General features: G+C 45.5%; 1 protein-coding gene across 8 annotated transcripts in view; it reads left to right on the top strand.

Annotated features, from left to right (window-relative positions):
* The window catches only part of LOC140408248 (sodium/hydrogen exchanger 9B2-like), a 261,503-nt gene that overhangs the window by 149,337 nt on the left and 87,593 nt on the right, over positions 1 to 24,573 (top strand). For all 8 annotated transcript variants that reach the window (XM_072495199.1, XM_072495192.1, XM_072495196.1 and 5 more), the window contains 4 exons: positions 3,159 to 3,329; positions 4,500 to 4,642; positions 10,182 to 10,309; positions 15,592 to 15,767. In XM_072495199.1, the coding sequence (XP_072351300.1) occupies positions 3,159 to 3,329; positions 4,500 to 4,642; positions 10,182 to 10,309; positions 15,592 to 15,767 (618 nt within the window). The remainder of the gene's footprint in view (positions 1 to 3,158; positions 3,330 to 4,499; positions 4,643 to 10,181; positions 10,310 to 15,591; positions 15,768 to 24,573) is intronic.

The following is a 24,573-nucleotide window of genomic DNA, read 5'->3' on the forward strand; positions in this document are numbered from 1 at the left end:
CGATACCTGGGGATTCAGATCGCTAGGGGCTGGGGAACCTTGCACAGACTTAATCTGACACGGTTGGTAGAACAAATGGAGGAGGACTTCAAGAGGTGGGACATGCAGCCTCTATCGCTGGCGGGCAGGGTGCAAGCAATTAAGATGATGGTCCTCCCGAGGTTCTTATTTGTATTTCAATGTCTCCCTATACTAATCACCAAGACCTTTTTTAATAAAATAGATAGGAGCATCACGAGCTTCGTGTGGGCAGGGAAAGTTCCGAGAGTAAGGAGGGGGTTCCTTCAGCGTAGTAGGGACAGAGGAGGATTGGCACTACCGAACTTGGGCGATTACTATTGGGCCGCCAATGTGGCAATGATACGTAAATGGATGATGGAGGGTGAGGGAGCGGCGTGGAAAAGACTGGAGAGAAAGTCCTGTAAAGGGACAAGTTTAGAGGCGCTGGTGGCGGCGCCGCTACCGATCTCACCTAAAAGGTTTACCACGAACCCGGTGGTGGCGGCAACATTGAATACCTGGGGACAGTGGAGGCGACAGAGAGGGGTGCGGGGAGCCCTGGTGGGGTCCCCAATCAGGAACAACCATAGGTTCGCCCCAGGAAGAATGGATGGAGGTTTTCAGAGCTGGTACCAGTTGGGAATTAGGAGGGTGGGAGATTTATTTATAGATGGAACTTTTGCGAGCTTGGGAGCATTGGAGGAAAAGTATAAGTTGCCCCAGGGAAATTTCTTGAGATATATGCAGGTGAGGGCGTTTACTAGACAACAGGTGAGGGAATTTCCGTTGCTCCCGACACAGGGGATACAGGACAGGGTGCTTTCAGGGGTGTGGGTCGGAGAGGGCAAGGTGTCAGAGATTTACCGAGAGATGAGGGAAGAGGGGGAGGAGTCGGTGGGCGAACTAAAAGGAAAGTGGGAAGAAGAACTGGGGGAGGAGATAGAGGAGGGTATGTGGGCTGATGCCCTAAGCAGGGTAAATTCCTCTTCCTCATGCGCCAGGCTTAGCCTGATTCAATTTAAGGTGCTACATAGAGCACACATAACGGGAGCAAGATTGAGCAGGTTCTTTGGAGTGGAGGACAAATGTGGGAGGTGTGGCGGGAGCCCGGCAAACCACGTACATATGTTTTGGGCGTGTCCGGCACTGGAAGGGTATTGGAAGGGAGTGACGGGAGTGATTTCGCGGGTGGTGAATGCCCGGGTCAAACCAGGCTGGGGGTTAGCTCTATTTGGAGTTGCGGAAGAGCCGGGAGTGCAGGAGGCGAAAGAGGCCGATGTTGTGGCCTTTGCGTCCCTAGTAGCCCGGCGCAGGATCCTACTCATGTGGAAGGAGGCGAAACCCCCCGGACTGGAGGCCTGGGTAAATGATATGGCGGGTTTAGTTTAGTTTAGGTCAAAGATAAAGGGGTTTTGTTACTTGTGTATTGTTAAAAATTTCTGTATTTTTATTGTTGCGTTTGCTTTGTAAGAGGGGAAAAATTGTTGTTTGGGAAAAAAATTTCAATAAAACATATTTTAAAAAGAAAACAAAGGAGATTACAATGGGATGAGAGAAGAACTAGCTAAGGTAGACTGGGAGCAAAGACTGTATGGTGGAACAGTGGAGAACCTTCCAAGCGATTTTTCACAATGCTCAGCAAAGGTTTATACCAACAAAAAGGAAGGAAGGTAAAAAGAGGGAAAATTGACCGTGGATATCTAAGGAAATAAGGGAGAGTATCAAATTGAAGGAAAAAGCATACAAAGTGGCAAAGATTAGTGGGAGACTAGAGGACTGGGAAATCTTTAGGGGGCAACGGAAAGCTACTAAAAAAGCTATAAAGAAGAGTAAGATAGATTACGAGAGTAAACTTGCTCAGAATATAAAAACAGATAGTAAAAGTTTCTACAAATATATAAAACAAAAAAGAGTGGCTCATGTAAATATTGGTCCTTTAGAGGATGAGAAGGGAGATTTAATAATGGGAGATGAGGAAATGGCTGAGGAACTGAACAGGTTTTTTGGGTCGGTCTTTACAGTGGAAGACACAAATAACATGCCAGTGACTGATGGAAATGAGGCTATGACAGGTGAGGACCTTGAGAGGGTTGTTATCACCAAGGAGGTAGTGATGGGGAAGCTAATGGGACAAAAGGTAGACAAGTCTCCTGGCCCTGATGGAATGCATCCCAGAGTGCTAAAAGAGATGGCTAGGGAAATTGCAAATGCACTAGTGATAATTTACCAAAATTCACTCGACTCTGGGGTGGTCCCGGCGGATTGGAAATGAGCAAACGTGACACCACTGTTTAAAAAAGGAGGTAGGCAGAAAGTGGGTAATTATAGGCCGGTTAGCTTAACTACGGTAGTAGGGAAGATGCTGGAATCTATCATCAAGGAAGAAATAGCGAGGCATCTGGATGGAAATTATCCTATTGGGCAGACGCAGCATGGGTTCATAAAGGGCAGGTAGTGCCTAACTAATTTGGTGGAATTTCCTGAGGACATTACCAGTGCGGTAGATAACGGGGAGCCAATGGATGTGGTATATCTGGATTTCCAGAAAGCCTTTGACAAGGTGCCACACAAAAGGTTGCTGCATAAGATAAAGATGCATGGCATTAAGGGGAAAGTAGTAGCATGGATAGAGGATTGGTTAATTAATAGAAAGCAAAGAGTGGGGATTAATGGGTGTTTCTCTGGTTGGCAATCAGTAGCTCGTGGTGTCCCTCAGTGATCAGTGTTGGGCCCACAATTGTTCACAATTTACAAAGATGATTTGGAGTTGGGGACCAAGTGCAATGTGTCCAAGTTTGCAGACGACACTAAGATAAGTGGTAAAGCAAAAAGTGCAGAGGAAACCGGAAGTCTGCAGAGGGATTTGGATTGGCTAAGTGAATGGGCTAGTGTCTGGCAGATGGAATACAATGTTGACAAATGTGAGGTTATCCATTTTGGTAGGAATAACAGCAAAAGGGATTATTATTTAAATGATAAAATATTAAAACATGCTGCTGTGCAGAGAGACCTGGGTGTGCTCGTGCATGAGTCGCAATAAGTTGGTTTACAGGTGATTGAGAGGGGGAATTGAGTTTTGTCCTTAATTGCTAGAGGGGTGGAGTTTAAGACTTTTTGAGGGACACAAGACTTAACCCCATTTCCACCTTGTTTTCCAGTGATTATGGTGATCCTGCTGTGGGCAGTTCTCTGGTCAATTACAGGCCCAGAGTGCCTTCCTGGTGGTAACCTGTTTGGGAATCTCATTCTTTTTGTGTGTGCCGTTCTTGGAGGGAAGCTTGTTGGAATGATCAAATTACCTCATTTACCTCCATTACCTGGTCTTCTAGGTAAGAAAATGGAAGATATACTGAATAAAATGTTCATGTTAGCTGACTATACTGAAGCATACAAAGAAACAGAAGTGCCTTTATAAAGTGTATTGTCATTTCCTAAACCAATGCAACGATTTAAAGTTTAATAATTTTGTCGTTGGCACAGGCCAATTTTCACACTGCTTCATAAGTATTAAATGAATAAATGAAGAGATGATCTATACTTCAGGGTGTTGGCTGAGGAAGGAATGCTGACCATCACACGAGGGAAAAGCTCCCAGCTCTTATCCCAATAATGACAAGAATTGTGATCTCCCCCCCCCCCCCCCCCCCCCCCCCAGAGCAGACAGCCGAGTGTTTGATTGAGGGAGTGCTGCATTGTTGGAGGAGCGATCTTCCAAATCACACAGTAAACTAATTGCTGCCTGAGGTGAATGTAAAACGTTTCCGAGAACAATAGCGAAGAAGTGCAGGGACATTCTCCCCAGTGTCCTGGCCAATACCTATTCCTCAACCAGCATTCCGAAAACAGATTCATCTGGTTATTATCTTGTTGCTGTTCTCCAGTCCTTGATTTTTGCAGATTGGCATTGCGTTTCTTACATCACTACAGTGACTACATTTCAAATGTCCTAATTGGTTCTAAAGTGCCTTAGAAAGTCACAAGGTAGTGAAAGATGCCATATAAATGCAAGTTTTTAATCTTTACACACTGGCTCGTACACATTGACAACTACATTAACGTTTGGATAATATGTGTGTTTAATTAAATCGGTATTGTAATACTTTTCTCAAGTTTTCATCTGGCCAAAAAACATTAAACCGTCCCAGACACGGAGGAAAATACAATCGTCAAATTGTTAGATCTTTGAAGAAGTCTGATGGGTTTTTTCCCCTCACTTTCAATACTATCTAAAATTTCAAAGCATTAATCCGAATCACAGTGATGATTAAAATGTGGAGAAGAAGTGATTATTTGAACCAAGTAAATTCATTTTTATTATTGCATGTGACTGTTCATTTTACCCACATTTTCATCGCCAGTACAGTCGTGCTTTTGTTGGCCACATCTTTTTTCCAAACATTGATCTAGAATGCAGTGTTTACCCTTCAAATATGTACTTTATTTAATTGACCTAGTAGCAGTTTAATCTGTAATGTATTTTCTTTGCATTTGTGTATTAGGAATGCTGCTTGCTGGATTTGTTCTGCGAAATATTCCTGTTGTCAGTGATGCTATTTACATTGACTACAAGTGGTCCTCGTCCTTGAGAAGTATAGCACTCGCAATTATCCTTACCCGAGCAGGACTTGGGCTGGACGCAACGGTATAAACAATATGTTGCTCACCGCCGTTTTGTTCCTATAAAACCAAATTGTGACACTCAACTTCATCATAGTCCATTTAGCTTTTAGGTATTGCGCTGGCTAACTGATGTGGTTTCAACCATGTAGGTCCTAGGTCTGAATTAAAAACAGGGAATGCTGCATAGGTTCCGCAGCTTTAGCAATATCTGTGAGACAGAAGCAGAGTTAAGTTTCGAGCCTTCTTCAGGTCCTAGGTCTGATCCTTGATCTGTACTGAATTAGTTTATCTTAACCAAAGTAACCTCGGTATTCATGGTCTGGAAAGAGGAAAATACAAAACTAGGACTTTAACGAATAGACAAACCAGACTTAACTATAACACCTAATTGCCATAAGGTCTGATCACTCCTTGGGTTTACATATGAAGGACAACTGTTTTGGCAAAGTCAATCTTTTTTTATGTTTATAATGCTGGCAGATTTTGATGATATGGTACCAGAGGCAGATTTACAGTTCATTCCTGCCCTCCCCTGAAACCTCATCCCCCGACCCCACCCACCCTCGCCCCACAGAACGCAAATCGGCAAGTCTAAGTCATCAGATAATTCACCCATACTTTTGGATGAGGATGAATGTGCAGTTTGAGCGCTGTTCAATACTTCAAACTTTTAAAGTAAAATGAGAAACTGTCTTTTTGCCGACCATCGCCCTTGCCTCACTTTCAATATTTTGCGTTTTTGACTGCCAGATTGATAGTTATGCTTCATATTGCTAAAGAAACTGATCTTAATTTTAATGAAGTGTCATAGTCAATCCCCACCCTTTTATCAGCTTCAGTTCGGGCTCTACAACATTTGGATTCATCTTTTATTATGAAGCTACGATTCTGGATTTCAAACAACACTCACGGTATTCGTCTCCACAGTCCCCCTCAAAAACTCTCAAACTCTCCCTCCCCATGGACTCCCAGCCCCATCATAAACTCTTCCTCAAAATTGCAACCCGGCCCTCACACCCTCCCTCCCAACAAGTTGCTACCCTGCCTAACCCCCTCACCCATTTCTCCCCACCAACTCCTCACACACTCCCATTCTCTCAAACTCATCTTGCTCACCTGGGGTCTTCATGGTAGCCTCCTGCCTCGCTCGTCGTCTCCTCATGGGTAAGGCTTGTTTCGGGACATCGCACCTTGCTGTTGCTGACCTACCAAAGGTAAATTCGCAAAACTGCTAGGCGGCTGGCCTCTGCTCTATCCTCCCCGACTGCCTTAAACAGCCTAAGATGACTGTCGTCAGGGGCCTGACAACTTATCCAGGGAATTGCATAAGTTTTAGGTCTATCAAGTCAGTGTTAGCTCTTTTCAAAGAGCCCGCCCAATTAGTCCCACACTCTCTACCATTGATTTGTAGATAGATTATACATAGAACATACAGTGCAGAAGGAGGCCATTCGGCCCTTCGAGTCTGCACCGACCCACTTAAGCCCTCACTTCCACCCTATCCCTGTAACCCAATAACCCCTCCTAACCTTTTTAGTCACTAAGGGTAATTTATCATGGCCAATCCACCTAACCTGCACGTCTTTGGACTGTGGGAGGAAACCGGAGCACCCGGAGGAAACCACGCAGACACGGGGAGAGCGTGCAGACTCCGCACAGACAGTGACCCAGCGGGGAATCGAACCTGAGACCTTGGACCTGTGAAGCCACAGTGCTAACCACTTATGCTACCGTGCTGCCCGGTCCTGCAAAAATAAAATGACCTAATTTCTTTTTAACATTTGCGATCAACAGTTGTGCCCTATTCTCTGCCTGACACAACTGCATTATCAGCTCCACCATTATTTGTACAAACTCTTTCAAGATACCCAACTAAGATTAATTCTGGTATTTCCATCCTCCACAGCCAGATTCTTCATCTAATTCCTGTGCTTTTACCTTTTAATATGTTTATTTAAAAACTGTTACTATTTCCTTTCATATCATCTCCTGGCTGTTTTTTAATAATCCCTTTCACCCCCTTTTCTACACTTCATACACGCCTTATGATTTTCTTCAAAAATGGTTTGATCCAATCTTAGCAAATGCCTCCCCTTGCAATTTGTTTTGTTTCAATCTCTCTATTTATCCATAGACTCTTCAATGTACCCCTTTCATCTTGTATCTATTTTTAACATTGTTTAATCTTTGAAATGTCTGCACTGTTGATCCATTATTCTTTTTGCTATGAATTGAGCTCAGTTATTTGGGGATAAGATTCCTTTACATCTCAATAAACTTTGCCTTTTCCATCCAGCAATCTTATCTTTTGACTTAATTATACTTTCCTATTCTTGCATTGAACATGACTAGTTTATGATTGCTGCTTTCCTATTTTTGTTTCATTATTTTACCTACTTTGTTTCCGGAAAGTAAATCAATAAGACGTTACATTGGATTTACAGCAGAGAAACAGGCCGTGTGACCTAACCAGTGAATTATGCTTTTATGCTGCACTTGAGCTTTCTGCAATCCAGTCTCACTGGACACATCGTAATGATCTATTCACCTCTCTGCCATTTGATAGTTTGCTTTCCTTTAAATGCAACAAGACTGTTCACTTCAACCGCTCCCTATGGTAGCAAGTTCCTCATTCTCACCACTGTGGGGAAAGAGGTTTTTTCCTAATTCCTATTGGATTTCTTGGTGACTATGTTATGTTGATGGCCTCTAACTATGTTATTTCCCTCAAGTGGAAGCACTCTCTCTCTATCCACTCCAACAAAACCTTTCATCATTTAAAGACCCCTATCTGAAAATTTAGCCCAAAAGGTCTGGATTGTTCATGTAATTCGTGAACAGCAGTGGTCTCAGCACTGCTCCTTACGGGACATTGCTTCCCACCTTCTGCCACTCTGAATAACTAGCCTTTATTCCCACTCCCTCCTTTTTGTCTTGAAGTCAGCTCGCAATCCATTCTGCCACTTGCCCCCGACTTTTCGTCCTCTGACTTTATTTATTAGTCTATGGGCACCTCATCAAAGATGGTTTGAAAAAATACATAAGTTACATCCACTACATTGCCATAGAATACTTTATGTTACTTCCTTAAACAAGTCAGAAGTGGGGATGTTTGAGGATGACTACACAACGTTCAGCACCATTTGCAGCTCCTCCGATAATGAAGCAGTCCATGTCCAAATGCGGCAATACGTTGACAATATCCAGGCTTGGGCCGACAAAGGGCAAGTTACATTCACACCACACAAGTGTTAAGCAATGACCATCTCCTACAAGAGAGTATCTAACCATCGCCCCTTGACATTTAATGGCATTACCATCGCTGAATCCCCCACAGTCAATATCCTGGGGGTTAGCATTGATCAGAAACTGAACTGGACTAGTCACATTAATACTGTGGCTACCAGGGCAGGTCAAAGGTTCGGAATCCTACGGTGAGTAACTCACCTCCAGACCCCCCAAAGCCTGTCCATCATTTCCAAGGCACAAGTCAGGAATGTAATGGAATACTCTCCACTTGCCTGGATGAGTGTAGCTCCAACAACACTCAAGAAGCTCGGCACCATCCAGGACAAAGCAGCCACAAACATTCAAACCCGCCACTACCGACATATAATGGCAGCCATGTGTACCATCTACAAGATGCACTGAAGTAACTCACCAACGTTCCTCAGACAGCACCTTCCAAACCCACGACCTCTGAGGACAAGAGCAGCAGATACCTGGGAACCCCACCACCTGGAGGGTCCCCTCCCAGTCACTCACCACCCTGACTTGGTCCTTCACTTCGCGGTGTTAAATTCTGGAACTCCTTCCCTAACAGCATGGTTGGTGTACCTATACCCCAGGGACTGCAGCGGTTCAAGAAGGCAGCTCACCACCACCTTCTGAAGGGCAACTAGGGATGGACAATAAATGATGACCCGACCAGCGATGCCCACACCCCGTAAATTAATTTTCAAGTTGACAGGTTGTGACTAGTGGAGTGCCGCAAGGATCAGGAGCCACAGATATTTACAATCTTATAGACAAAGAGACCAAGAGTAAAGTATCTAGGTTTACTGACAATGCAAAGCTAGATGTAAACCTAAGCTGTGAGGAGGAAACAAAGAGGCTGCAGAGATTCAGATAGGTCAGGTGAGTCGGCAAGACAGTAGCCGGTATATAATGTGGGGATGTGTGAGGTTATTCACTCAGGTTGTAAGAATAGAAAAGCAGAACATTTTTTAAAAGACATGAAACTTGTAAATGTTGATGTTCAGTGGGACGTGGGTGTACTTGTAAAGGAACACACCACTTGTACAAGGAACACACCACTTGTAAAGGAACACACCACTTGTACAAGGAACACACCACTTGTAAAGGAACACACCACTTGTACAAGGAACACACCACTTGAAAAGGAACACACCACTTGTTAAGGCTCACACCACTTGTACAAGGAACACATCACTTTAAAGGAGCACACCATTTTAAAGGAACACACCACTTGTACAAGGAACACACCACTTGTACAAGGAACACACCACTTGTAAAGGAACACACCACTTGTAAAGGAACACACCACCACTGGTGCAGCATCAGTCACGAAGGCAAATAGCATGTTGGCCTTTATTGAAGGAGATTGGACTGCAAGAACAGAGAAGACTTGCCACAGTTATACAGGGTTTAGGGAAAAGCACACTTGGATTACTGTGTAGCTTTGATCTCCGTATATAAGGAAAGATAGCCTTGCATTGGAAGATATGCAGAGAAGGTTCACAGGATTGGTTCCAGAGATGAGAAGACTCTCCTATGGTGAGAGGCTGCATAAATAGGACCCATCTTCTGTCCTCCGACCAGACTGTCTGCCCTTCTACCGTGGCTGTGTTTGCAGCCGGGTACCCCTTAAAGAGGACGCAGGCGGAGTACACCAGTACTGTCAAGGCCTTCGGTGCCAGGTGGGGACTGGGGTGTCTTATTGACCCCCTCAATCACGGGATGTTCCAAGTTTCAATTCTGATTTATTTTTGTTTAAGGGGCTGTCCCTATAATTTGCCCCTCGGTTTGTTTGATTTTTTTCTTTGGTTATTTGATTTGCATTAAAATAGTTGGAACAAGAAGGGATGATCTCACTGGGCACAAGATTCCAAAGGGACTTGACAGGGTCTACACCGAGATCGTTCCCACCGGCTGGGCAATTTAGAGCACAGGACCACAGAATCAGGATAAGGAGTGGTCATTTCCAACAGTTGAGGAGAAATTTCTTCTCTCGAGAGTTACGAATCTTTGTAAATCACTACTCCGGAGGGTTGTAGATGGTTCATCTTTGAATAGATTTAAGGCTGAGATAGACAAATCTTTGGCCTCTCAGGGAATGGAGGGATTTGGGGTCCAACAGGAAAGAGGAGTTAAGGCCGATGATTGATTATGCTCATTCTGAATGGTGGAGCAGGATTGACCGGCCATATGGTCACTCCTGCTTCGTTTTCTTATCTTCTAATAAAGAGGGCATTGTCTTTATCATTGTTTTGAGTTGATTTTTATTCCTTCTGAGATAACACAAGATATTTTATTCTTAGGCTCTTCGGAAACTGAAGGCAGTGTGTCTCCGGCTGGCATTTGCTCCTTGCCTTAGTGAAGCTTGTGTTTGCGCAGTTCTTGGGCATTATCTACTGCACCTTCCGTGGTCATGGAGTTTTATCCTGGGGTAAGCATTTATTAATAGGACTGAGCTGACAATAATTAGAGAAATATAAGATACAAGTAGAATTTCAGGATCTTAGTCTCGGTTTAAATTTTATTTGATATATTTTAATTCTGTGTCAGCTCTGGCTCAGTTGATAGCACTCTCATCTTGGCGTCAGAAGGTTGTGGGTTCAAGTTCCACTTCAAGGAGTCGAGCGCAAAAAGCAAGGCTGACTCCCCAGTGTGTCACTGTGGTCGTGCTGCCCTCTCGGCGATGCATTCTGTCAGATGAGACTTTACGCCAAGACCCAGCCTGCTTTCTCAGGTGATCATGGAAGATCTTCTGTCACTATTTCGAAGTAGGGCAGGGAACCATTGTGTTGGCCAATATTTTTATTTGTAAATATGTTCATTGAAATGTTATAAACAAACATTAACCATATTATAAACTATCAACCAGCAAAGATATAAAAGTTCAATGTCAAAACGGTAATACATAAACCGTACATCAAAATTGCAACATAAAACTAAACCCCCCCCAAAAGCTGATGGTGTCCAAATCTTTAAAAAGGAGATAAATGGGTGCCAGCTCAGGTAGAACCTCCCACCCACCCCCTGATGGTATACTTCATTTTTTCCAAGTGCAGAAATTACATCAAATCACCCAACCAGGCAGATGCAGTGGGTGGTGTGGGAGACCTCCAGCCAAGCAGTGTTCACCTTCTGGTCACCAAAGAGGCAGAGGCACGAGAACAGCCGCAGCGGGGAGAAAGGACATCCCTGTCTAATGCCCCTCCCCAAGGGAAAGTAATCTGAAAGTACAATGATTGTGTGAATACTGGCCATAGGAGCATTATACAAGAGATGAATCCAGGAGGCAAATAATAATAATCTTTATTAGTGTTACAAGTAGGCTTACTGCAATGAAGTTACTGTGAAAATCCCAGAGTCGCCACACTCCGGCGCCTGTTCGGGTACACAGAGGGAGAATTCACCTAACAGCATGTCCCAGGTTCGATTCCCCGCTGGGTCACTGTCTGTGCGGAGTCTGCACATCCTCCCCGTGTGTGCGTGGGTTTCCTCCGGGTGCTCTGGTTTCCTCCCACAGTCCAAAGATGTGCAGGTTAGGTGGATTGGCCATGATAAATTGCCCTTAGTGTCCAAAATTGCCCTTAGTGTTGGGTGGGGTTACTGGGTTATGGGAATAGGGTGGAGGTGTGGACCTTGGGTAGGGTGCTCTTTTCAAGAGCCGGTGCAGACTCGATGGGCTGAATGGCCTCCTTCTGCACTGTAAATTCTATGATAATCTATGAAAACCAGAAACGAAACAAAAAATTGACTTTCTCCCCCCCACCCCCTTTCCTTTTCCCCCTAAACAGAGCTCCAAAAAAAGACTGATACAAAACAATACGAGAAGGCAAAGCCAATTTAAGAACAGAAAGAAAAAAACAACCCAAACCCCACCAACAAACCAAGTGGGGAAAAGAAAAACAAACAAAGACCCCCGAAAAAAAAACAGAAAAGGAAAAAGGCCCAATACAGGCCAACATATTGTCACTGAGTCCAGAAGTTCTCAAACTCCCACTAGTCCTTTTTGCAAAGTCAAAGTCCAACGCCTCATCGGGCGACACAAAATAATGATGTTGGTCTTCATGCGTAACCCACAGACGCGCCGGGTACAACAGACCAAACTTCACCTTCTTAAAGAGAATCGCCTTGACTTGGTTAAAGCCTGCCCTCTTCCTCGCCACCTCCCCGCTCAGGCCCTGGTCCCACTTGCAACTCCGTGTGTGCTTGCCCCAACGCAGAATACATTCCTTGTCCAGGAACCTGTGGAATCTCACCACGATCGCCCTCGGAGGGTCCCCCGCCCGCGGCTTCCTGGCAAGCGCCCGGTCAGGGGAATGCCCCCAGCAGCTTTCCGAACATACCCGCCACGTATGCTCCAGCATCTGCTCCGTCAGCTCCCTCCGGGAGCCCGACGATTCTTAGATTCTGTCGGCGGGACCGGTTCTCAAGGACCTCCACCTTTTCCAAGAGCTTTTTCTGCTGTTCCCGAAGCATCCCCATCTCCAGCTCCACTGCTGTTTGATGCTCCTCTTGTTCCAGCAGCGCCTTCTCCACCTTCTGACTCGCCCGGTCCTGGGTGTCCAGTCTGCTCTCTAGGCGATCAATTGATTCTTTGATCGGGTCCAGGCATTCCCGTTTCTGTCTGGCAAAACCATCCTGAATGGCCTGCATCACTGGGTTGATCGCTGCGCTGCCACCCCAGCGGTCCTTCCCTCAGCCATATTGCCTCCCGTTGCAGCTTCAACACAGCTCACTACTGGCTTCTTGTTTCTGCCCTTTTGCGCACTTTTGATCCTTTTTTCCATAAACCAATGCAAGGAAACGGTGCCCAGCTGCCTCAACCTACAAATTTTCCATTTAAAATTGGAAAAACGTCCGGGGGAGAGGTCCAAAAGTCCGACCAGAGCGGGAGCCACCAAAGGTGCGACTCACTCCTCCATAGCCACCACCGGAAGTCCCCTTGGTGCTAAATCTTAACGTTACACCATTGATCTTCCTGCGGGGCAGTAGCAGGGCAGGACTTCCCGGCTTGGGTCAGTGTCTGTGCGGAGTCTGCACGTTCTCCCCGTGTCTGCGTGGGTTTCCTCCGGGTGCTCCAGTTTCCTCCCACAAGTCTCGAAAGACGTGCTTGTTAGGGGATTTGGACATTCTGAATTCTCCCTCGGTGTACCCGAACAGGCGCTGGAATGTGGCGACTCAGGGATTTTCACAGTAATTTCATTGCAGTGTTAATGTAAGCCGACTTGTGACAATAATAAAGATTATTATTATTACTCAATTCCTTTTGCTATAAATGCCAACATTCCAATTGCTTTCCTCATTATCTGCTGCTCCTGCATGCTTGTTTTCCGTGACTCATGCACATGGACTCCCAGATCCCTCTGCATCGGAGCTCCCCAAAGTCTCTCCCCATTTAGATAGTAAGTTGCCGTCCCATTTTTTCGACCTGCTTGACCTCACACTTACCCACGTTAAACTCCATCTACCACATTGTGGCCGACTCTCCTAACCTATCTATGTCCATTTGTCACGCTCTTATTTCCTCATTGCAACTTACTGTCCCACCTATTTTGGTATCATCTGCAAATTTGGCTATAGAACCTTCTAACCCTGTATCCAATTATTGTATCCATGTATCCAGTTAGAATACATGGACAGGGAGGGGCAGGTTCTCATTAGCAGCTCCCTCCCTTCAGAGGGAGCCTGTCAGTAGCACGGAGGAAAAGATGTTTGTTTAGAATGCAGCCTTTGACTTGGTTATAACTGAACCATTTCCCTCCAACGTCCTTCCACTGCCATCCATTGATTGGGACTCTGCTCACCTGGTTCCATTCCAATCTACCTGAACATAGCCAGAATATCACTTGTAATGATTTCTCTTTCTGCTCCTGTACCAGTGTCTCCGGAGTCTCCCAAGGATCTATCTTTGCCCTCTCCTATTTCTAACCTACATATTTGCTCTGAAAGTACAGCGGGTTTTCACATACAGATTGATAACTCCCAGCTCTATCTCACCACCACCTCTCTTGATTCCTCCACCTTTGCTAAATTATTAGACTACTTATTTGACATTCAGTACTGCTTCAGCAAGAATGACCTCCAATTAAATACTGGGAAGATGGGAATTATTGTGTTTGGACCTGCTCCAAACCTCCCTGCAGAAAGCTCCATTCCATAACTACCAACTTATCATGGAATCATAGAATTTACAGTGCAGAAGGAGGCCATTCAGCCCATCGAGTCTGCACCAGCCCTTACAAAGAGCACCCTACTTAAGCCCACACCTCCACCCTAGCCCCGTAACCCAGTAGCCCTACTTAACCTTTTTGAATACTAAGGGGCAATTTATCATGACCAATCCACCTAACCTGCACATCTTTGGACTGTGGGAGGAAACCGGAGCACCCGGAGGAAACCCACGCAGACACGGGGAGAACGTGCAGACTCCGCACAGACAGTGACCCAAGCCGGGAATCAACCTGGGACCCTGGAGCTGTGAAGCAACAGTGCTATCCACTGTGCTACCATGCTACCTACTTAATCCCTTTCCCTGGCAACTGTCGGGGGCTAAACCAATCTGTTTGCAATCTTGGTGAGTTGAGCTTCCAAGCACATTCAAGGTATCACCAAGACTACCAAGTTCCATCTCCGCAACATTGCCCGACTCTCATCTGAGCTCGCCTGCAGCATTGCTCATTCATACCTTTGTTACCTCTGGACCTACTATTCTATTGTATTCCTGGCTGGTCTCCCCCATTCTGATCTCTGTAAACCTGAATTCATTCAAAACTCTGCTGCTCGTTTCATAATGCCCACCAAGCTGTTCCCCTATCCCCCTTCTGCTCGCTGATCTACATTGGCTCCTGGTCAAGCTACAGCTTGTTTTCAAATTCTCTTCCTTGATTTAAAATTCCTCCATGGTGTTTCCTTTCTCCAACTCGAGAATCTCTTGCAACTCCATCGTTCATTATCTTCATTCCTCCAATTTGGGAGTCTTGAGCATTCCCAATTTTAATTGCCCCAACATTCACGCCTTGGGCCCTAAGCTCTGGAATTCCCTCTCTGCCCCTCTCCACCTCCAATACATGGGAAGAGGAGTGGGCCATTCAGCCCCTTGAGCCTTCGCACTATTCAATGAGATCACGGCTGATCTGTGACCTAACTCCATATATCCGCCTTTGGCCCATATCCCTGAATGCTTAACAAAACCTATCTCATATTTAAAATTCACAACTGTTCCAGCTTCGACTGCTGTGTGTGGAAGAGTTCTGAACCTCCACCCCCTTCGAGTGAAGAAGTTCTTCCTAACATCTCTCCTGAACGATCGAGCCCTAATTTTTAGACGATGCCCCCTACTTTTAAAATCTCCAACCAGTGGAAATAGTTTATCTTTATCTATGCTGTCCCTGACGCTAAAACCGACCTCTTTGATTCAGCTTTTGGTCACCTGATCTAAAATTTATTTGTGGCTCACATACTTTTGTTGGTGCCATGCTTTGTTCTATAATGCTCCTGTGAAGTTTCTTGGAATGTATTACAGGCTCTACATAAATGTGTTGTTGTTGAATGTAGGAAAATTCAGCAATCTCATTCAATTACTTTACAGACTTCAAAATTAAATCAGTTTGTCAGATCAATTCTTTTCCCCTGTAATTTCAAATAACTTTAATCTTCAAAATATATGTATTTATATATCTTACTATTGCTGCACATTCTGTAATTTCCTGTGCCTAGGTTTGTGATGGGTGCAGTATCGCCGGCTGTCGTCGTTCCATGCATGCTGCTGCTTCAGAAGGAACGCTACGGTGTTGACAAGGGAATCCCAACGCTACTTATGGCTGCAGGCAGCTTTGACGATATCCTGGCTATTACAGGCTTCAATACATGTCTAGGGATAGCCTTTTCCTCAGGTAAGCTGTTTTAAATCGAGAATAAGAGCGTGCAAATTGCCGCCCATGGGCCACGTGCAGTCCCCAAAACCTGGCTCACAAAGCCCAGACAATTCAATATCGGTGCTTGTTATTCTCCCCATTTGCTAGAAAGACCTTTATTAAACTTCTTTGAAAACTGGTAATTGGAAGTAGTTTTTTTTAAAAACATTGTTGCTTCTGTAGTAGAAATATTCAAAATCAAAATACTAGGCTCATATCAGCAATTCGAGACATGTAGAAATACATGAGAACACTAAGGATAGGGGCTTTTCACAGTAACTTCATTGACGCCTACTTGTGACAATAAGCGATTATTATTATTATTATTATTATTATTATTATTATTATTATTATTATAATATTCATGTGCTCCGTTTTTGGGCCCAGGGGTCACGATTCTTGGCCTGCATGCGCTGGTTCCCTTGGAGTTGGACAGCACATAAATTTGGTGCATCCACATGATCGTAGTGTGTCTCAGCACCGTTGCCTTTTCAGTGGTGAGCAGTGATGGGCCGAGCAGTGTTGTGCAGATATCAGCTGTTGCAGCTAGCCTCTTAAAGGCAGGATGTTCCACTTAAAGGGAAACGGCACTGAATAATATTGGTGGAATTTAAATGCTCTTCTGTAAGAAGCTGCACTTCAGGCGAAATATCAACAGACACACAGAGAAGACGCTGGGAGATTGTCCTTTCCTCAATACCTGTTTCCACACGGACACGTGCAAATACATTCACAATGAGATTCAAGGTGCAGAGTGAGGGAACTAGGGTGACTGTTATTGGACGCATTCTTGGTAGAGTTGGCAGGAGGATGACACATTGCTCAGGAGGCCTTCAAGGACCATCTGAAAAAGGGGGTCAGTGCCCAGTGTCAGGACCAGAGGACGATACAGTGTCACAGGAACTCTAATGACCTATCGCTGGCGTTCAAGGTAAGGTCAGAATGCATTTTCACATGGCATCTACCCACCATACTATCAACCTATCAGTACCCATCACACCACAACCCCATCTCCAACCCAGCAATACATCCTAGCACCTGTAACCAATGCCAAACGTAAATATATTCCACCTCCCTCACTCACACCTCTGAATGCTGCCAATCTCACACCCACCTCTTGCTTCCTCTCCAGCTATTGGTGGGCATGCACACCAAGGTGCTGGATATGTTGGCTGATTTGCTATACAACCACCAGTCATTGTCAAGGACCATAGAAGAGCCTGGCTCCAAGTTGGCAGAGGGCATGGAGTTTCCCTCTCTGCAGCCCTCATATCCGTTGTAACCTTTTTGTGGACAGATGATCAAATCCACTGCCGCCCCTGTCAAGGGCAGCACGGTAGCATTGTGGATAGCACAATTGCTTCACAGCTCCAGGGTCCCAGGTTCGATTCCCCGCTGGGTCACTGTCTGTGCGGAGTCTGCACATCCTCCCCGTGTGTGCGTGGGTTTCCTCCGGGTGCTCCGGTTTCCTCCCACAGTCCAAAGATGTGCAGGTTAGGTGGATTGGCCATGATAAATTGCCCTTAGTGTCCAAAATTGCCCTTAGTGTTGGATGGGGTTACTGGGGTATGGGGATAGGGTGGAGGTGTAGACCTTGGGTAGGGTGCTCTTTCCAAGAGCCGGTGCAGACTCGATGGGCCGAATGGCCTCCTTCTGCACTGTAAATTCTATGATAATCTATGAAGATGCAGCAACATTTTCTGGCCCATCCAGTAACTCTACCACAGCAGCTTCAAGAACAATTCAGAGCACTTCAAACACTTTCAATAGCAAAACTTCTTAAAACTTACCTTGCCTGCAGTATGGGTACCTGGCCCTTTAAGGAATATGCCTTTCTTGTATCTCTGCACCTATTGTTTGCGTGGTCATATATGAGTATCTTGCCAGTATGTGCATGGTCTGAATTTGATATGCTGCCGTCACATCAACCAGCTGGGTTGTGTATGTCGGATAACTTTGATTCACAGCCTTCCAGTGCATGCAGATGACATGGCCGCATCCGCCCTTCCCCTGTTGCAGTGTTGGTGGGTGCCAACATGGAGCCATGCTCTCCTATGTTGGGACAGGAAGGACCCGGCAGCACTTTGCACCCCAGCAAATGGTGCTTGGCCTCCACAGTGCCACTGGAGGATGTGCAATGGAGATGAATTTCTCAAACCTGAACATGCGCCCTCTCAGGCTCCATGGTACAGACACAAGTGGTCCACAAAGTCCGAAAGCTTGGACAGCCCAGCTCTAAAACATCACTATTTTCATAACTTCGGATTTACTGGCAATAACAAAACTCATGTTAAAATTACTGAAAGAGGGCTTCCGGGTGGATAAGTCCCCAGGGCCGGATGGGATCTACCCCAGAATACTGAAGGAGGCTGGAGAGGAAATTGCTGAGGCCTTGACAGAAATCTTTGGATCCTCGCTGTCTTCAGGGGATGTCCCGGAGGACTGGAGAATAGCCAATGTTGTTCCTCTGTTTAAGAAGGGTGGCAGGGATAATCCCGGGAACTACAGGCCGGTGAGCCTTACTTCAGTGGTAGGGAAATTACTGGAGAGAATTCTTCGAGACAGGATCTACTCCCATTTGGAAGCAAATGGACGTATTAGTGAGAGGCAGCACGGTTTTGTGAAGGGGAGGTCGTGTCTCACTAACTTGATAGAGTTTTTCGAGGAGGTCACTAAGATGATTGATGCAGGTAGGGCAGTAGATGTTGTCTATATGGACTTCAGTAAGGCCTTTGACAAGGTCCCTCATGGTAGACTAGTACAAAAGGTGAAGTCACACGGGATCAGGGGTGAACTGGCAAGGTGGATACAGAACTGGCTAGGCCATAGAAGGCAGAGGGTAGCAATGGAGGGATGCTTTTCTAATTGGAGGGCTGTGACCAGTGGTGTTCCACAGGGATCAGTGCTGGGACCTTTGCTCTTTGTAGTATATATAAATGATTTGGAGGAAAATGTAACTGGTCTGATTAGTAAGTTTGCAGACGACACAAAGGTTGGTGGAATTGCGGATAGCGATGAGGACTGTCTGAGGATACAGCAGGATTTAGATTGTCTGGAGACTTGGGCGGAGAGATGGCAGATGGAGTTTAACCTGGACAAATGTGAGGTAATGCATTTTGGAAGGGCTAATGCAGGTAGGGAATATACAGTGAATGGTAGAACCCTCAAGAGTATTGAAAGTCAAAGAGATCTAGGAGTACAGGTCCACAGATCACTGAAAGGGGCTACACAGGTGGAGAAGGTAGTCAAGAAGGCATACGGCATGCTTGCCTTCATTGGCCGGGGCATTGAGTATAAGAATTGGCAAGTCATGTTGCAGCTGTATAGAACCTTAGTTAGGCCACACTTGGAGTATAGTGTTCAATTCTGGTCGCCACACTACCAGAAGGATGTGGAGGCTTTAGAGAGGGTGCAGAAGAGATTTACCAGAATGTTGCCTGGTATGGAGGGCATAAGCTATGAGGAGCGATTGAATAAACTCGGTTTGTTCTCACTGGAACGAAGGAGGTTGAGGGGCGACCTGATAGAGGTATACAAAATTATGAGGGGCATAGACAGAGTGGATAGTCAGAGGCTTTTCCCCAGGGTAGAGGGGTCAATTACTAGGGGGCATAGGTTTAAGGTGAGAGGGGCAAAGTTTAGAGTAGATGTACGAGGCAAGTTTTTTACGCAGAGGGTAGTGGGTGCCTGGAACTCACTACCGGAGGAGGTAGTGGAGGCAGGGACGATAGGGACATTTAAGGGGCATCTTGACAAATATATGAATAGGATGGGAATAGAAGGATACGGACCCAGGAAGTGTAGAAGATTGTAGTTTAGTCGGGCAGTATGGTCGGCACGGGCTTGGAGGGCCGAAGGGCCTGTTCCTGTGCTGTACATTTCTTTGTTCTTTGTTCTTTGGGTGCGGCGATGACCAGCTGAGTCGCACGTTTCGGCAGCTCCCGGTGGAACGGACTTTTGGGCTCTTAATAAGAGCCCCAACGGCAATTTTAACGGCTAAAAACACTGTGCGGTGAACCAGAAGGGAATCCCCCCTGGATACGGATGAAAAAAGGAGAGGAAGGTGGCCGGATTGCGGTGGATCCTTTAGAGCAGCGGCAAGGAAGGCAAGCAAAAACCAAGATGGCGTCGGAAGGTGGCAGTTTAATATGGGGCCCTGAGCAACACGAGTTTTTGAAACGCTGCGTGGAAGAACTCAAAAAGGAAATGAAGAAGGAGCTGTTGGCCCCGATATTACAGGCGATCGAAGGGCTAAAGGAGTAGCAAAAGACCCAGGAGCGGGAGCTTCGGGTCGTAAAGGCAAAGGCTGCCGAGAATGAGGACGACATACAGGGCCTGGTGGTGAAGACGGAGATGCACGAGGCACACTATAAACGATGTGTGGAAAGGCTGGAGGCGCTGGAGAACAACGCGAGGAGGAACAACCTAAGGATTCTTGGTCTTCCTGAAGGTGCCCCCGACTATGTCTGAGGCAACGATATCGCTTCTCCTAAAGAAGGAAAAGGACCCGCTGCAATGCGGGTCCTATAGACCTATTTCCTTCCTAAATGTAGATGCTAAGATTCTGGCCAAGGTAATGGCAATGAGGATAGAGGATTGTGTCCCGAGGGTGGTCCATGAGGACCAAACTGGGTTTGTGAAGGGGAGACAGCTGAATACGAATATACGGATATCATTTGATAGAGTGGAGTGGGATTATCTGTGGGAGGTGCTGAGGAGATTTGGTTTTGGAGATGAGTATGTTGGATGGGTGCAGCTGTTGTATAGGGCCCCAGTGGCGAGTGTGGTCACGAATGGACGGGGATCTGCATACTTTCGGCTCCATAGAGGGACAAGGCAGGGATGCCCTCTGTCCCCATTATTGTTTGCACTGGCGATTGAGCCCCTGGCAATAGCATTGAGGGGTTCCAAGAAGTGGAGGGGAGTACTTAGAGGAGGAGAAGAACACCGGGTATCTCTGTATGCGGATGATTTGTTGTTATATGTAGCAGACCCGGCGGAGGGGATGCCAGAGATAATGCGGACACTTCGGGAGTTTGGAGAATTCTCAGGATATAATCTGAACATGGGGAACAGTGAGTTGTTTGTGGTGCATCCAGGGGAGCAGAGCAGAGAAATAGAGGACTTTCCGCTGAGGAAGGTAACAAGGGACTTTCGTTACTTGGGGATCCAGATAGCCAAGAATTGGGGTACATTGCATAGGTTAAATTTAACGCGATTGGTGGAACAAATGGAGGAGGACTTCAAGAGATGGGACATGGTATCCCTGTCACTGGCAGGGAGGGTGCAGGCGGTTAAAATGGTAGTCCTCCCGAGATTCCTCTTTGTGTTTCAGTGCCTCCCGGTGGTGATCACGAAGGCTTTTTTCAAAAGGGATCGAAAAGAGTATCATGAGTTTTGTGTGGGCCGAGAAGACCCCGAGAGTGAGGAAGGGATTCTTACAGCGTAGTAGGGATAGGGGGGAGCTGGCACTACCGAGCCTAAGTGAGTACTACTGGTCCCCGATAAGAAATAACCATAGGTTTGCCCCGGGGAGAATGGATGGGGGATTTGGAATATGGCAAAGAGCAGGAGTAACGCAACTGAAAGATCTGTTTGTGGATGGGAAGTTCGCAAGTCTGGGAGCGCTGACCGAGAAATATGGGTTGCCCCAAGGGAATGCATTCCGGTATATGCAACTGAGGGCTTTTGCGAGGCAACAGGTGAGGGAATTCCCACAGCTCCCGACGCATGAGGTGCAGGACAGAGTGATCTCAAAGACATGGGTGGGGGACGGTAAGGTGTCAGATATATATTGGGAAATGAGGGATGAGGGGGAGATTATGGTAGATGAGTTGAAAGGGAAATGGGAAGAAGAGCTGGGGGAGGAGATTGAGGAGGGGCTGTGGGCGGATGCCCTAAGTAGGGTAAACTCATCGTCCTCGTGTGCCAGGCTAAGCCTGATTCAATTTAAGGTGTTACACAGGGCGCATATGACTGGAGCACGGCTCAGTAATTTTTTTAGGGTAGAGGATAGGTGTGCGAGATGCTCGAGAGGCCCAGCGAATCACACCCACATGTTCTGGTCATGTCCGGCACTACAGGGGTTCTGGGTGGGGGTGACAAAGGTGCTTTCGAAGGTGGTGGGGGTCCAGGTCGAACCAAGCTGGGGGTTGGCTATATTCGGGGTTGCAGTAGAGCCGGGAGTGCAGGAGGCGAAAGAGGCTGATGTTTTGGCCTTTGCGTCCCTAGTAGCCCGGCGCAGGATACTGTTGATGTGGAAGGAAGCCAAGCCCCCGGGGGTGGAGACCTGGATAAATGACATGGCAGGGTTTATAAAGCTGGAACGGATTAACTTTGTCCTAAGGGGATCGGCTCAAGGGTTCACCAGGCGGTGGCAACCGTTCGTCGAATACCTCACAGAAAGATAGAGGGAATGGAAAAGAAGAAGGCAGCAGCAGCAGCCCAGGGGGGGGGGGAGGAACCAGAAGGACTCTCAGGGTTGTTAATATATATGTATAATATGTATAGGTTGTTGCTATAAATAATTGTATATTGGACTGTTAAATCATATTTTTGGAGAGTGTTTATCTGAGACAAGGCAGTTGCCATTTAGTTTTAGTTTTCGTTTTTGTTATATATTATTTATTCTTTGTTTATAAAACAGGTCATTGTTATTTATACTGTTATATTATTGTGTAAAGGATACACAATGTACTGTGATGGTTGACCAAAGATTTTCAATAAAATATTTAAAAAAAAAAAAAAAAAAATTACTTGAAGATCTCATGTGCTCCACATATTGACTGACTTTGAAAATACTTTGCTAATGGTTACATTTAATACTTCTAGTACACCTTGATCTAATTGGTCTTGTGTGCATTTTATGCAGAGGTAATAAAAATCTTTCACAAACTTACTGTCACGCATATTATGTTGATGTTGTTGGAATGGAAGATGCTAAACCTTTTTGTTTTAATTACTGTCTTGATAAAATACAAGACATTAACAGGAAGCACTAACATTATCTGTCCAATGTTTTTCGTGGGGTTTTTGGTGTTTCTAGATACATAATGCATTGCAGTACTTGTTTCTGGTGATGCATTGTAGAAATGCCTCTGAAATCGGAGGTGAATTGTTTTATTTCCTCAAATATTAGAAAAGGATGTCTTGTAAATTTATGGAATTACAACTGTGCATGGAGTTCCTTTGCAAAAATATCCTAATTATATTTCTCATACCTAAGATATCTTTTAATCCCCTTTCTTGCTGTTTGGTGTGGATGATATGTTAGTGCTGGGGAATGAAAGAATTTATTTCTAAAAGGTAGCAAATGCCAATACCGAGTATTGTCTGCCCTGGTAGATCCATCGTATCAGCCTGTTCCTGCCCCACAGAACTTATTTCTTCCTTTCTTGATTCCATTCTCTTTCCCCTGGTCCAGTCTCTTCCCACCTACGTTTGTGATTCCTCTGCTACACAGCATATCAATAATTTCCAGTTTCCTGGTCCTAACCATCTCCCCTTCGCTATGGATGGCCAATCCCTCTATACATCCATCCCCCACCAGGGTCTGAGAGCTATACCGTCGGGAAATCGGCCCATCGGAGCAACAGGGGAGGGCCTCAGGTGATGAGGGGCGGAATATCGGAAAAATGGCGCCACCCCTGATTTGGCGTAAAAATGGATTCTCCAGGCGAACGCAATTTTGGCGTCGGCAATCGTAGACTCCCGCCCTGTGTCTCTGCTAATGGCTGCATTTCTACCGGGTTGAAAGTTGGTGGTTTTGTTTTCTTGTTGATTCACTGTTTATGGTGTGTTGTGGATGGTTTTAGCGTATTGCTGATTGATTTGTATTTGGCTGTGTGTTTTTTGAATTACGGAGTTGTTAATAAACTCAAACTATCAGCAATTGCTGATACATTGACATGACCGACCAGTGGGATTAGTTTTTCCAGATTTACTTCAGCAAAATCTAATTTTAATCACTGAAGTTAGTTCTCCTCACCTTTTATCTGCTGTAATAACAAAGGGCCGTTTTCTCAGTCTGTCACCAGAAAAAGCCTCTTATCTCCGATACAATTGGTTCTGCATGGCCCCCTTCCTAAAATAGCCTGCCCAAACTGATACAACTTTCTAATTGTCCAACCAATGTCAAATGTCTCCCAGCCTCCAGCTGAGGTTCAGCAGCCCTAAAAGTCCTGGGATCGATCACTTGCTTACAGGAGCCACGTGCTGTAACGTTAGTTTAAAAAAAAGATTTATCTGATGCCAGACATTGTCCTCCGGTTCAGCATCGCCAATCGCTTCCATAAGCAAGCTCACATTTGCTCCTCTGTCAAATTTCTAAACAAATGTATCAGATCCATATTCAAACCCGGCAAGGGTGTTTTGACTTGAATGATAGGCAAAAACATTCTGATCAACCCTTGGCTTCAGCTGAATATATAAGCCAGCTTTATTGAACAGTAATCACATAAATGAGCACATTTAAAACAACACATAGCAATATGGTAGTTGCGGAATCTCCAAATCTCATCAATATCAAATATTCCTCCTGTACAGTTACATGAAGGCAATTTGACACAGTCTTTGGCATCTTGTAAGGCTGCTTTACGATCGTAGTCTGAAGCAGCAATGTTGGCTTCAGAATGATGGTTGAATGGGGGGAAATCAGCTTCACATATAAGACCATAAGAACATATACCGTTCACGTCCTTTGAAAATACATTTGAAAAAAATCAGCGAAATCTTAAGTTTGTATGTTTGCAGCTAACCTAGGAGCTGAGCAGACTGAATAGATTTC

The sequence above is a fragment of the Scyliorhinus torazame genome, chromosome 3 (genome assembly GCF_047496885.1).
Source record: "Scyliorhinus torazame isolate Kashiwa2021f chromosome 3, sScyTor2.1, whole genome shotgun sequence".
In the NCBI taxonomy this organism is placed as follows: Eukaryota; Metazoa; Chordata; class Chondrichthyes; order Carcharhiniformes; family Scyliorhinidae; genus Scyliorhinus; species Scyliorhinus torazame.